Below are 12,780 nucleotides of genomic sequence, written 5' to 3'. Positions count from 1 at the left end.
ATGTTGTCTTCCTCGTCGCGAATACTCTTTCTTCTCGTCGGGTGGTGAGTGTCCCCAGCACCGCCTCGACGCCCACCGTACCTCCTCCACCGGACCGAGCTCTCCTTTCAGCCCATCGGCGGCTATCAAATCCTTGTCAGCAGCTGCAACCCCCCCTGCTGAAATCTAGGAAACATATTGTTGCTCCATATGATAACCTGTATCATACTATAACTGCAACGATTTGCACTCGTATTCCGTCACTGTAAACCTAATCTAATCCACGTACGTATGTTGAAATTAATAGATGGGCTAAGGCCCATTCGAATATTAATTCTTTGGAAAATCACAAAAGCCCACCTCATAAAATGGCATGTATGTGGAGTTTAGTACCACTTTACTTATTCTAGTAGAGGGGACCTCCTTAAAAGGGAGGATGCCCTCCTAGCCACTTGAAGCATGTGTGGTGGAGAGAAGAGGGGGAACACACGCGTGTTCTCGCCTCGCCTGGCAGGGCAGGCGGCGCGCGTACGGTCCGCAAAATTGGCGGCGTGGAGTCCACGGTTCCGTTGTTTTGAAAACATTCCGAAAAATCCGGTGCATGAAAACGGCGTGGAGTCCGGATAAGTTACGCGCGACTTATCCGGTTCGGTTACGCGGAGTGGAGATCGTGCGGGCGCCCTGATCAAGCGACCTATCTCTATATAAACCGAGCCGCCGCCTTCACGCAACACACGCGAAATCAATCTAGGGTTTGCCTCCTGCTTTGTGCTGCGCCGTCGCTCGTAGACTACTCCATCCCGCTTGCCGGCGATCGGGAGAGCAGGTCTCCGCAACCTCTGCCTTTGACGTCCTGCACCGGAAGAAGGCGGCAATAAGGTTTTTGGGAAGCGCTTTGAGCGACTGCTCCCTCTTCGTCCGCGACGGCTCGCCTTCCTGCCGAGCAACCGGTCTTTCCGCCACCTCGGTATGTGTTCGATATGTTGCGCATATTTGATTTGTTCATGTTTTACTGCCTAGTTTACATGTGTAGATCTAATGATGCGTTCAATCTAGTTTATATCTGCAATGTCATGATTTATTTATGGAATAAATTAAATCATTATGTGCTTATAATTTCAACAATCCAAAAACCTTATTATAGGCGCTGTGATTTTACTATGGCTGGTTTTGCCGATGCACTGAGGCCGGATAAATTCACCGGTGTGCACTTCAAGAGATGGCAGATCAGGGTCACTATGTGGCTGACAGCTATGAAATGCTTCTGGGTGAGTACTGGCAAGCCTATGGGCGTTCTTAATGCTGATCAGCAGAAAGAATTCGATGAGGCCACTACTCTCTTTGTGGGATGCATTCTTAGCGTGCTTGGCGATCGTCTGGTCGAGGTGTTTATGCATATGACCGACGCTAAGGAGTTGTGGGATGTACTGAATACTAAATTCGGTGCTACTAATGCTAGCAATGATCTGTATATCATGGAGCAGTTTCATGACTACAAGATGGCTGACAACTGTTCTGTAGTCGAACAGGCTCATGAGATACAAACCATGGCTAAGGAACTCGAACTCCTTAAGTGTGTCTTACCCGACAAATTTGTGGCCGGGTGCATTATTGCGAAACTACCTCCATCTTGGAGAGGTTTCGGTACTGCACTCAAACACAAGAGATAGGAATACTCTGTTAAGGGGTTGATAGCGTCTCTTGATGTTGAGGAGAAAGGTCGGGAAAAAGATGACGCGTCTAAGGGCGATGGTGGGCAGTCTAGTGCCAATGTTGTGCACAAGGCCCAGAACAAGAGCAAGGGAAAATACAAAGCTCAACAGACCACCAACATCAAGAAGCAGAAGAAGAACAACAACAATCCTAACCAGGATGAGAGGACATGCTTTGTGTGTGGGCAACCTGGTCATCTGGCTAGAAAGTGTTAACAATGCAAGGGGATGAAGGCACCTGCAGGGCAGACTTCTAAGTCTGCTAATGTGACCATTGGCAACACTGGAGATGGAAGCGGGTATGGTAATTTATCTACTGTTTTTTCAGTTAATCAGTCTACTAATTGGTGGGTTGATACTGGGGCCAATGTACATGTTTGTGCTGACATCTCATTGTTTTCTTCCTATCAGGTCGCACGGGGTTCCACCGTCCTAATGGGGAATGGATCACATGCTTCTGTTCATGGTGTTGGCACGGTAGATCTGAAGTTTACTTCGAGAAAGATCGTGCAGCTGAAGAACGTGCAGCATGTCCCTTCTATCGACATGAATCTTGTTAGTGGCTCCCGTCTGACTAGAGACAGATTTAAGTTGGTTTTTGAGTCTAATAAAGTAGTCGTGTCTAAACATGGATATTTTATTGGTAAAGGTTATGAGTGCGAAGGCCTGTTCCGCTTTTCTCTTTCTGATTTCTGCAATAAGTCTGTGAACTATATTTGCGGCAGTGTGGATGATGAGGCTAATGTATGACACTCACGTTTATGTCACATTAATTTTGGCTTGATGTCTCGGCTTTTCAGCATGTGTTTAATTCCTAAGTTTTCCATTGTCAAAGGTTCTAAGTGCCATAGTTGTGTGTAATCAAAGCAACCTCGCAAGCCTCACAAGGCTGCTGAGGAGAGAAACTTGGCACCTCTAGAACTCCTCTACGTACCAATAACGAAGAAGCGCAAACTTGGACCTAAGACTGTGGACTGTGTTTTTCTGGGATATGCTCACCACAGCATTGCCTATAGATTGTTAATAGTTAAATCTGAGGTACCTGACATGCATGTTGGTACAATTATGGAGTCTCGTGATGCTACCTTCTTTGAGAGCTTTTTCCCAATGAAGGATATACATAGTAGTTCTAGCCAACCCTCTGAAATAATTCCCAGTTCAATCATACCATCAGAACAAACTGAACATACACATGAACATGTCACTGAGGAGGATGACAGTGAAGCTCCTCGAAGGAGCAAAAGACAAAGGATGGCTAAGTCTTTTGGTGCTGATTTCACTGTGTACCTCGTGGATGACACTCCTAAGTCAATTTCAGAAGCATACGCATCTCCTGATGCAGACTACTGGAAGGAGGTTGTCCATAGTGAAATGGATTCCATTATCGCTAACGGGACTTGGGAGGTGACAGAGCGACCCTATGGGTGTAAACCTGTGGGGTGCAAGTGGGTGTTCAAGAAGAAGCTCAGGCCTGATGGTACTATTGAAAAGTACAAGGCTCGGCTTGTTGCTAAGGGCTATACTCAGAAAGAAGACGAAGATTTCTTTGACACTTACTCACCTGTTGCTAGATTGACCACAATTCGTGTGCTACTTTCCCTAGCAGCCTCACATGGTCTTCTCGTTCATCAAATGGACGTTAAGACAGCTTTTCTTAATGGAGAGCTGGATGAGGAGATCTATATGGATCAACCTGATGGGTTTGTAGTTGAAGGTCAAGAAGGCAAAGTGTGCAAATTATTGAAGTCTTTGTATGGTCTAAAACAAGCTCCTAAGCAATGTCATGAGAAATTTGACAAAACATTGACATCTGCAGGCTTTGCAGTCAATGAGGCAGATAAATGTGTGTACTATCGCCATGGTGGGGGTGAGAGAGTTATTCTGTGCTTGTATGTTGATGACATACTGATATTTGGGACAAACCTTGAGGTAATAAATGAGGTTAAATCATTTTTGTCTCAAAATTTTGATATGAAAGATTTGCGAGTAGCTGACGTTATCTTAAACATTAAGCTAATTAGAGGTGAGAATGGGATTACACTCTTGCAGTCCCATTATGTGAAGAAGATCTTGAATCGCTTTGGCTACATTGATAGTAAGCCTTCTCCAATACCTTATGATCCTAGTTTGTTGCTTCGCAAGAACAAGAGAATTGTTAGGAATCAATTGGAATACTCCCAAATCATTGGCTCGCTGATGTACCTGGCTAGTGCAACTAGGCCTGATATCTCCTTTGCTCTGAGCAAGTTGAGCTGGTTTACCTCTAATCCGGGAGATGATCACTGGCGTGTGCTTGAGCGAGTAATGCGCTATCTGAAAGGTACTATGGAATTGGGGCTTCACTATTCTGGGTATCCTACGGTACTGGAGGGATATAGTGATTCTAACTGGATCTCTGATGTGGATGAGATCAAAGCCACTAGTGGATATGTCTTCACACTGGGTGGTGGTGCTGTTTCGTGGAGGTCTTGCAAACAGACCATTTTGATGAGGTCAACCATGGAAGCAGAGCTGACGGCACTAGATACTGCTACTGTTAAGGCAGAATGGCTGCGTTATCTATTAATGGATCTGCCTATTGTTGAAAAACCGGTGCCGGCTATCCTTATGAACTGTGACAATCAAACGGTAATTGTCAAAGTGAATAGTTCTAAGGATAATATGAAATCGTCTAGACATGTGAAAAGACAATTGAAGTCTGTCAGGAAATTGAGAAACTCCGGAGTTATAACGTTGGATTACATCCAAACAGCTGGAAACCTGGCAGATCCCTTCACAAAGGGACTATCACGAAATGTGATAGACAATGCAGCGAAGGAGATGGGTTTGAGACCCATGTGAGTTATACTATGGTGGTAACCTAGTGTATGTGATCGGAGATCCCGTGAATTAGAACCTGGGAAGAACAAACCATTAGTAAACTAGAGGAGAGTACCAATATATACCCTCTCTAAGTGAAGATGCATATACTCTCGTGAGCTGCAAGGCAGGTTGGCTATGCCTTAATGAGTTCTGTTGGCTTTAATTAGCGAAGATGCTGTCCTGCAGAGCATTCTTGAAAGAACTCACCTTTGTAAGCTTTGACTGTTGGTCGCAGTCTATGGAGATTTTGGGTGAATCTTCTAGGAAGCTTACTAAAGACCTAGGAGTATGACTTATACGCTCCACCTGAAGGGTAGTCTACAGACGGTCTAGTATTAGATAAGACTCTAAGTGAAACTTGCTTGCACAAGACTTGCAACTTGCAATTCAAGGCGTAGTCCATTGTTCAAGTTGTGAGTAAGTGTAGCTTGGAGTTCTAGATGGATGTTCAACCTTAATCGGTCTCCATCGAACCGCTGGTATATAAACAGTACATTGAAAAAGGCAAATCTCAGTGGGATTTTGAGATTTGGTGGGGGATTGTTGGAATTATTAGTTGGGCTAAGGCCCATTTGAAGATTAATTCTTTGGAAAATCACAAAAGCCCACCTCATGGGATGACATGCATGTGGAGTTTAGTACCACCTTACTTATTCTAGGAGATGGGGACCTCCTTAAAAGGGAGGATGCCCTCCTAGCCACTTGAAGCATGTGTGGTGGAGAGAAGAGGGGGAACACACGCGCACGCTCGGTCGCCTCGCCTCGCCTGGCAGGGCAGGGCAGGGCAGGGCAGGCGGCGCGCGTGCACGACGTACGCGTCGAATGGTCCGCAAAATTGGCTCCTCACCCTTGCGCAGATGCAGCCTCCTTTTGCAGTTTTGTTTTGCTGCGGGAAATTCGGATTTGTTTTGTTTTGAAAACATTCCGAAAAATCTGGTGCGTGAAAACGGCGTGGAGTCCGGATAAGTTACGCGTGAATTACGCGAATTATCTGGTTCGGTTACGCGGAGTGGAGATCGTGCGGGCGCCCTGATCAAGCGACCTATCTCTATATAAACCGAGCCGCCGCCATCACGCAACACACGCGAAATCAATCTAGGGTTTGCCTCCTACTCTGTGCTGCGCCGTCACTCGTAGACAACTCCATCCCACTCGCCGGCCTGCACCGGCGATCAGGAGAGCAGGTCTCTAGAACCTCTGCCTTCGACGTCGTGCGCCGGGAGAAGGCGGCAATGAGGTTTTTGGGAAGCGCTTCACGCGACTGCTCGCCTTCCTCTCCGCTCGCGTGCTTCGCGCCTTCGTCGACGCTCGCAACTGCGAGTAGTTCTTGCCGAGCAACCGGTCTTTCCGCCACCTCGGTACATGTTCAACATGTTGCGCATATTTGATCTGTTCATGTTTTACTGCCTGGTTTACATGTGTAGATCTAATGATGCGCTCAATCTAGTTTACATCTGCAATGTCATGATTTATTTATGGAATAAATTAAATCATTATGTGCTTATAATTTCAACAATCCAAAAACCTTATTATAGGCGCTGTGATTTTACTATGGCTGGTTTTGCCGATGCACTGAGGCCGGATAAATTTACCGGTGTGCACTTCAAGAGATGGCTGATCAGGGTCACTATGTGGCTGACAGCTATGAAATGCTTCTGGGTGAGTTCTGGCAAGCCTATGGGCGTTCTTAATGCTGATCAGCAGAAAGAATTCGATGTGGCCACTACTCTCTTTGTGGGATGCATTCTTAGCGTGCTTGGCGATCGTCTGGTCGAGGTGTATATGTATATGACCGACGCTAAGGTACGTGTTCGACATGTTACGCATATTTGATCTGTTCATGTTTTACTGCCTAGTTTACATGTGTAGATCTAATGATGTGTTCAATCTAGTTTACATCTGCAATGTCATGATTTATTTATGGAATAAATTAAATCATTATGTGCTTATAATTTCAACAATCCCAGGCCCAACTCAAGTCGGATGAGGCGCATCGTCAATACGCAGCAGTAATGTGCCAATACGCTTCACAAAATCTAGTAGGATAATAAACCAAGCTATCTAAGATCTACTAGTAGAACTAGTCCTCATCGTCTTCTGTGTTAACCTAAATAAATATAAATAATCATAAGCTAAGCTAATAGTAGTAGGCTTCACCCGTACGCTTGTACTCCTCTATTATCCTTGCGTCCTCGGCGCGGATCTTGTTGATGGCGTCGGCGGCCTGGGACACTAGGCTGTAGCGTTGTGTAGTCGTTAGGGAGGTCGTCGGAGATGTCCTTCCGGGAGGCCGGGTAGGGCACCGGCGGCGGGCGCGAGAGCAGGGAGTCAATGTAGGCCTGACTCACCTTCTCCTTCGCCGGAGGAGGCTTCATCTTCTTCATGCGAAGGATCGCCTCTGCCTTGCGGAGAGTCTCCGCCACGGGCTCGACACCGGCCATCACCTCCAACGCCAGCTTGCAAACAGTCTTCAGCGCGGGGTCGACGTCGTAGCCATCGATCACCTTCAGCGCCGCAGCCACCTCGTCATCGATCGCCGGCGTGAGGACGTCGTCGCTCATCATCACGCGCCTCTCGATGTTCAGTTTAGAGATCGTACGATCGCAGCGGCGGCCGGCGAGAGCGCCACCATATATATAATATAATCCCCGTAGTCTCCTAGAGATCGAAGTCGAGTCGAGTTGGAACGTAGAAAGGTTGGGCCCGGGGTTCGACTAGAGTTGGAACGTACCGCGGCGAGCAGGATCTAGTCACGCACGTTGCGCAAGTCGACGAGCTGGCTGGGAAAAAAATTCTCTACAACGGTGTGCCACACCACGCCTTTCCTTTGGAGCCGAGCCGATGTGTTCTTGAAAGTCGATTGGGATTTTGGGAGCTGCTGCCAGTACATACATCCATCCTCTTCCTGTCGTGCGGCTGCTGCAGCCCATCATTGCTCTGCCCTGAGAATTAAGATCCACCACTTCGCACAAACAGATACATTGCAAAAGGGACGTTTTTTTACAAATTGACCCTTTATAAAAAACTTATTTCGAAACTAGCCCCTGTCAAAAACTTAAATCAAAAATACGCCGTTGGCTTAGTGCCAAGGCCATTGGCGTTGAGGTTATACATACCAACGCCAAAGGGCCTGGCGCGGACGTCGTGCCAGCGTGGCAGCCGAGCGCCTCCTCGTGCCGACGTGGCAGGGACCTCAGCGCCAACTGCTTCAGCGCTGAGATGCCCGACCTTAGCGCCAAAGCGATTGGTGCTGACCTTGGGTACTTAGTGGCTAGCCTGGGCCGCCCCATCCCAGCCTCTCTTCTCTTTCTCTGTTCGCCACCCACGCTAGGGTTCCGGGTTCTCTCTCCCCCCTCACCCAATCTCCTCAAATACACCTCAAATCAAAGGGGGTTTCGTGGGGATTGACACTACTAGAAAATCGATTTTTCATGGCGTTTGGAAAATACTTTTCATGGCGGCCACGTGGAAAAACCGCCAGCGCAAAAAATCGTGGGGGTGGGGGGTCAAGGGCCGCCAGCGGAAACACATCTTTGCTAGCGGTCTACTTAAGAAGGCCGCCAACGAAGATAGGATATCTTCTCTGGTGGCTCTCTTAAGCTCACGCCAGTGAAGGTATTGTATCTTCGCTGGCGGTAAAGGGATGCGGCCCGCCAGCGAAGATGTAGGTGTCTTCGCTGGCGGCCCTCTTAACTTAACGCCAGCGAAGATACCATATCTTCGCTGGCGGTGTGGTGACGTGGACCGCCAGCGAAGATACCTACATCTTCACTGGCGGCGTCCATAACCCTCCGCCACCTCAAATCATTTTCAATGGCGGTTCAAACGAACCGACATATGACGACCGCCAGGGAAAATGCGCTGAACTATATGAACCAGCTACAGTAACCTCGAGCACCATTAGGAGCACGATTTTCTCTCTCTTAAGAACACATACATAGGGGGGAAGGTTTTGATCTCGAATCTTTTCAAAGATTTATTGTACCAGAGGTTAGTTATACTTTGTCCTACTCTTTTTGTCAACTTTTTTTTTCATTTTTATTGGTTGTATGTTGATATTTTTCATCGCAAAAAATACTTGACATGGAGGAAGAAAAACATTTTTTATTTGTTATTTGGAGCTCAAAATGGCAAACTTTGCAAGAAATATTGTGCATGATCGATGTTCCATATATATATATATATATATATATCTAGTTTTCGATAGGTTTATTTTTAGCAGATTTATATATTAGTTAACTGCAAAAGAATGAGCTAGCTAGGAAGAGAAGAAGAGAAAGAAGGGTAGTTTGGTAATTCGTCCGAGGGATGTATGTTTTATATATGTAGATTTTTGGCTAGCTTTAATTATCTTGTTCAAAATATTTAAACTAACTAAAGTTGTATTATATTTTCCGCAATTAATTAATTAATGCATAGATGGCGGACAGGGCATGGATGAATAAAGAGAGATATTGTGCGTCATACATTGAAGGAGTCGATATATTCATGAAAGCTGCTAAGAAGAATGCTGCATCTAAGAAGACCAAAGATATTAGATGTCCATGCGTGCACTGCAAAAATCAGAAAAGTTGGAACAATCCATCTGTAATCGAGCAACACTTGGTGACGCATGGATTTGTTGAACGCTACACAAACTTGTCAGCGTAGATGATGGTAATTTTGCAGATTTGGAAGAGATGTTGCATCATGCTGAACCTGAGGTTGTTGCTGGGTCCGCTCATGGGTTGGATAACTTTGATGCATTGAAAAAGGCAGCGAATGATCTTTTGTACGATGAGGCAAAGGGCTGTGAGAAGGATTTCACATTGTTGCGGACGGTGCTTGAGCTTATGAGATTGAAGGCCAGAAATGGTTGGTCTGACAGTAGTTTTAACGACTTGTTAGTTCTGTTGAAGAAACTTATTCCGCAACCCAACTCCCTCCCAACAAGCACCTATGAAGCGAAGAAGCTTATATGCCCTTTGTCACTAGGTGTGCAAAAAATACACGCGTGTGTTAACCACTATATACTATTCCGTAAAGAGTACGAGGATTTGGGCAGATGCCCAACATGCAAGAGTAGTCGATACAATACAAGCCGTAGCCAGTCCGAGGGTCTGGATGTTGCCCTTGACGATGTAGAAGAGTTCGATCCATGCAAAGACAGTAACAAAAAGAAGATTCCCTAGCTTGTCATGTGGTACCTTCCGGTGAAAGATCGTTTGAAGTGTTTGTTCTCAAACCCGAGGGATGTCGAATTGATGCGCTAGCATCATGAAAAGCGAAAAAAGGATGGGATGATTCGACATCCTGCAGATGCAAGACAGTGGAATGAATTTGACAGAAAGTATCATAAGTTTGCAGAGGACCCAAGAAACGTAAGGTTTGCATTGAGCACCGATGGAATGAATCCATTCGGTGACTTGAGCAACTCACACAGGACATGGCCAGTACTCCTAACCATGTACAACCTCCCAACGTGGCCGTGTCAGAAAAGGAAGTATATCTTGTTGACCATCCTTGTACAGGGACCACGACAACTTGGCAATGACATGGATGTGTTTCTGGAGCCTTTGCTGGAGGATATGCGCGATTTGTGGGAACACGGGATCCGAGTTTGGGACGAATTCCTGCGGGAGTACTTCACGCTACATGCAATTATCTTTGTCACCGTCAACGACTTGCCCACACTGTTTTCCCTATTGGCACAGATCAAGGAAAAGAAGGGTTGCGTTATTTGTGTGGATTGTACCATGTACAGGTATCTTAAGGGATCGAAGAAGCTAGTGTACATGTGGCACCGGCGTTTCTTAAGAAAGAATCACTCGTACCGCTCCCAAGCAGAATATTTCGACGGTACTGTTGAGGAAGGTGATTCACCGGAACCATGGAAGGGTGATAAAGTGTTCAGAATGACCAAAACCTGAAGGTTGTTTTTGGGAAGGTAAAAAAGAAGGAAACAAATAAGCGGAAGAGAAATGATGCCGAAGTGCCAGCAAGCCTTAGCGTGCCATTCAAGAAGCACTCCATTTTCTTTAAGTACCTTCCGTACTGGAAAGATTTAGACATACGCCATTCTATCGATGTCATGCACCTAGAGAAAAATGTCTTCGATAGCACCATTGGGACTATACTGGACATACCAACTAAGACCAAGGATGGGCCGAAATCATGTAAGGACCTCGTGGATATGCAAATAAGGAAAGAGCTTCATCCTGTGGATGAAGGTAATAATGGAAAAGTGTACCTTCTGCCTGCTTGCTACACCTTGACAAGAGAGGAGAAAATGGCATTGTGCAAATCCCTACATGGGGTGAGAGTGCCTACTGGCTTCTTCTCAAACATTAAGCGACTAGTGTCGATGAAGGATCTGTCGCTTTCAGGCTACAATTCCCATGACTGTCATGTAATGCTCACAGTATTCCTCACCATTGCAATTAGAGCAGTCGAACCAGTTCACGTAAAGCTGGTCATCACAAAGCTGTGTTATTTCTTCAATTACATATCTCAGAAAGTAATTGATCCTGAAGAGTTAGGTCCTCTTCGGGCTTTCACTATACAAACAGTGTGCGAGCTTGAGATGTGTTTCCCTCCATCATTTTTCGATATGATGCAACACCTCATAGTTCATATCGTGCCTCAGATAATTGCACTTGGGCCCCTGTACCTGCATCAGATGTGGCCTTTCGAACGATACATGTCCATTCTAAAAGGCTACGTACGGAACCGCGCCCACCCAGAGGGATCCATGATAGAGGGATACACAACCGAGGAGGTCATTGAGTGTTGCATTGATTACCTAAAAGATGGGAAAGCAATTGGTTTACCGGTACCCCGACATGAAGGTAGATTATCTGGGAAAGGAACAAAAGGGAAGAAAAGAATCCACGATAATGACTACAAAAAAGTGAAAGATACTCATTTCACTGGGCTACAGCAACTCACAATAGTGGAGCCGTACACCTGCATGAATTACAAGCAACAAATGTGGGGCGATCTAATGCATGGATCATGAAGAAACACAAGCATCACTTTACTGAAGGGTTCAAGAACCTCGATCTACCAGATGGCCATACCATGGAAGAAAGAACAATTAAAATGCTGGCGGATGGGCCATCAAGTGTGTATACCTTGTGGCAAGCATATGATCTGAATGGATACATGTTTTACACAAAAGCGAAAGACAAAAGGAGTGCATGCCAATACAGTGGCGTTCGAGTAGAAGCAATCGACAGAACTGGGCAAAAGAGCACATACTATGGATTCATAGAAGAAATCTGCGAACTAGACTACAGGCCAAATATGCAGATTCCACTGTTTCGGTGCCAATGGGTGAAACACCCAGCCGGCGTGTCTGTGGACAACTTTGGGCTGACAATTGTCGACTTTGACAACGTAGGCCACAAGGATGACCCATGGGTGCTTGCCGATCGGGTCGCTCAAGTTTTTTATGTGACAAACCCATCTCATTTGAAGAAAGACATAGTTATTTCGGGAAAACAAAGGATTTTGGGAGTTGATGATGTCGAAGATGTCGAGGCATACAATCAATATGAGAACATGACACTATTCACATATTTTCGAAACAAGATATTACGCGTCGAAGAATCAATTGGTGAATCGACGAAGCCATACATGAGAAATGAAGGTGTAGGGAAAAGTGTTTGATGCTAATTCATTATATATGTATATCACATGTTGGACGTATTGATGAATTTTAATGTATTATAATGCGTGACAATGATGGATGATGAATTTTTGTATATGGAATATGGTGACATGATAATTCTTGGATCAAGAAATAGTTTGGTATAAATTTATTTGTATGCATGCATTAAAAAAAATATCAGGCGCAAATATTAAAAAAAGTGATAAGAAATAAAATCATATTTTATTTTTTTGATAAATTAATCATATATGTGTAGAAATAAATAAAATTATTTTTTCAGTTGAGAATGACATGCGGGAACAAAGGGTTTTCGCTGGCGGCCGGCTTTGCCCACTGCTTGCGAAAACTGTTTTCGCTAGAGGCCCAGATAAGCTACCGCCAGCAAAAACTGTTTTCGCTAGCGGCCCACATAAGCTTGCCGCCAGTGAAAACCCTTTTCGCTAGCGGTCAGCGGAGGAAAATGTTTTCGCTAGCGGTCGGCGCGTTCCTCCGCCAGCGAAAATGTCTTCGCCTATAAGTAGCTAGCACGCGCGGTTGAAAATTTCCTAAGTCCCGGAGGCGCGCGAACCCTAAATT

At 45.5% G+C, this 12,780-nt stretch overlaps 1 protein-coding gene across 1 annotated transcript; it reads left to right on the top strand.

The window, feature by feature from the left end:
- The first annotated feature begins 8,972 nt into the window (after positions 1 to 8,972).
- LOC136357431 (uncharacterized) lies at positions 8,973 to 12,203 on the top strand. The gene is made up of 5 exons (XM_066312686.1): positions 8,973 to 9,093; positions 9,222 to 9,673; positions 10,064 to 10,267; positions 10,480 to 11,380; positions 11,578 to 12,203. Exons 1-5 carry the CDS (start codon positions 8,973 to 8,975, stop codon positions 12,201 to 12,203), a joined length of 2,304 nt encoding a protein of 767 aa, XP_066168783.1.
- The last annotated feature ends 577 nt before the right edge of the window (positions 12,204 to 12,780 follow it).

The sequence above is a fragment of the Oryza sativa genome, chromosome 7, assembly GCF_034140825.1.
Source record: "Oryza sativa Japonica Group chromosome 7, ASM3414082v1".
Lineage (NCBI taxonomy): Eukaryota > Viridiplantae > Streptophyta > Magnoliopsida > Poales > Poaceae > Oryza > Oryza sativa.
This window is presented reverse-complemented; position numbering and strand designations above follow the sequence as displayed.

What these genes read in the sequence shown, in the direction of transcription:
- LOC136357431 (XM_066312686.1), top strand. Translation starts at nt 8,973, where the DNA reads ATGGCGGACAGGGCATGGATGAATAAAGAGAGATATTGTGCGTCATAC. An exon ending in TGGATGTTGCCCTTGACGAT is followed by an intron (nt 9,674 to 10,063) that starts GTAGAAGAGTTC and finishes ATCCTTGTACAG; the next exon opens with GGACCACGACAACTTGGCAA. An exon ending in TCAAGGAAAAGAAGGGTTGC is followed by an intron (nt 10,268 to 10,479) that starts GTTATTTGTGTG and finishes GTTTTTGGGAAG; the next exon opens with GTAAAAAAGAAGGAAACAAA.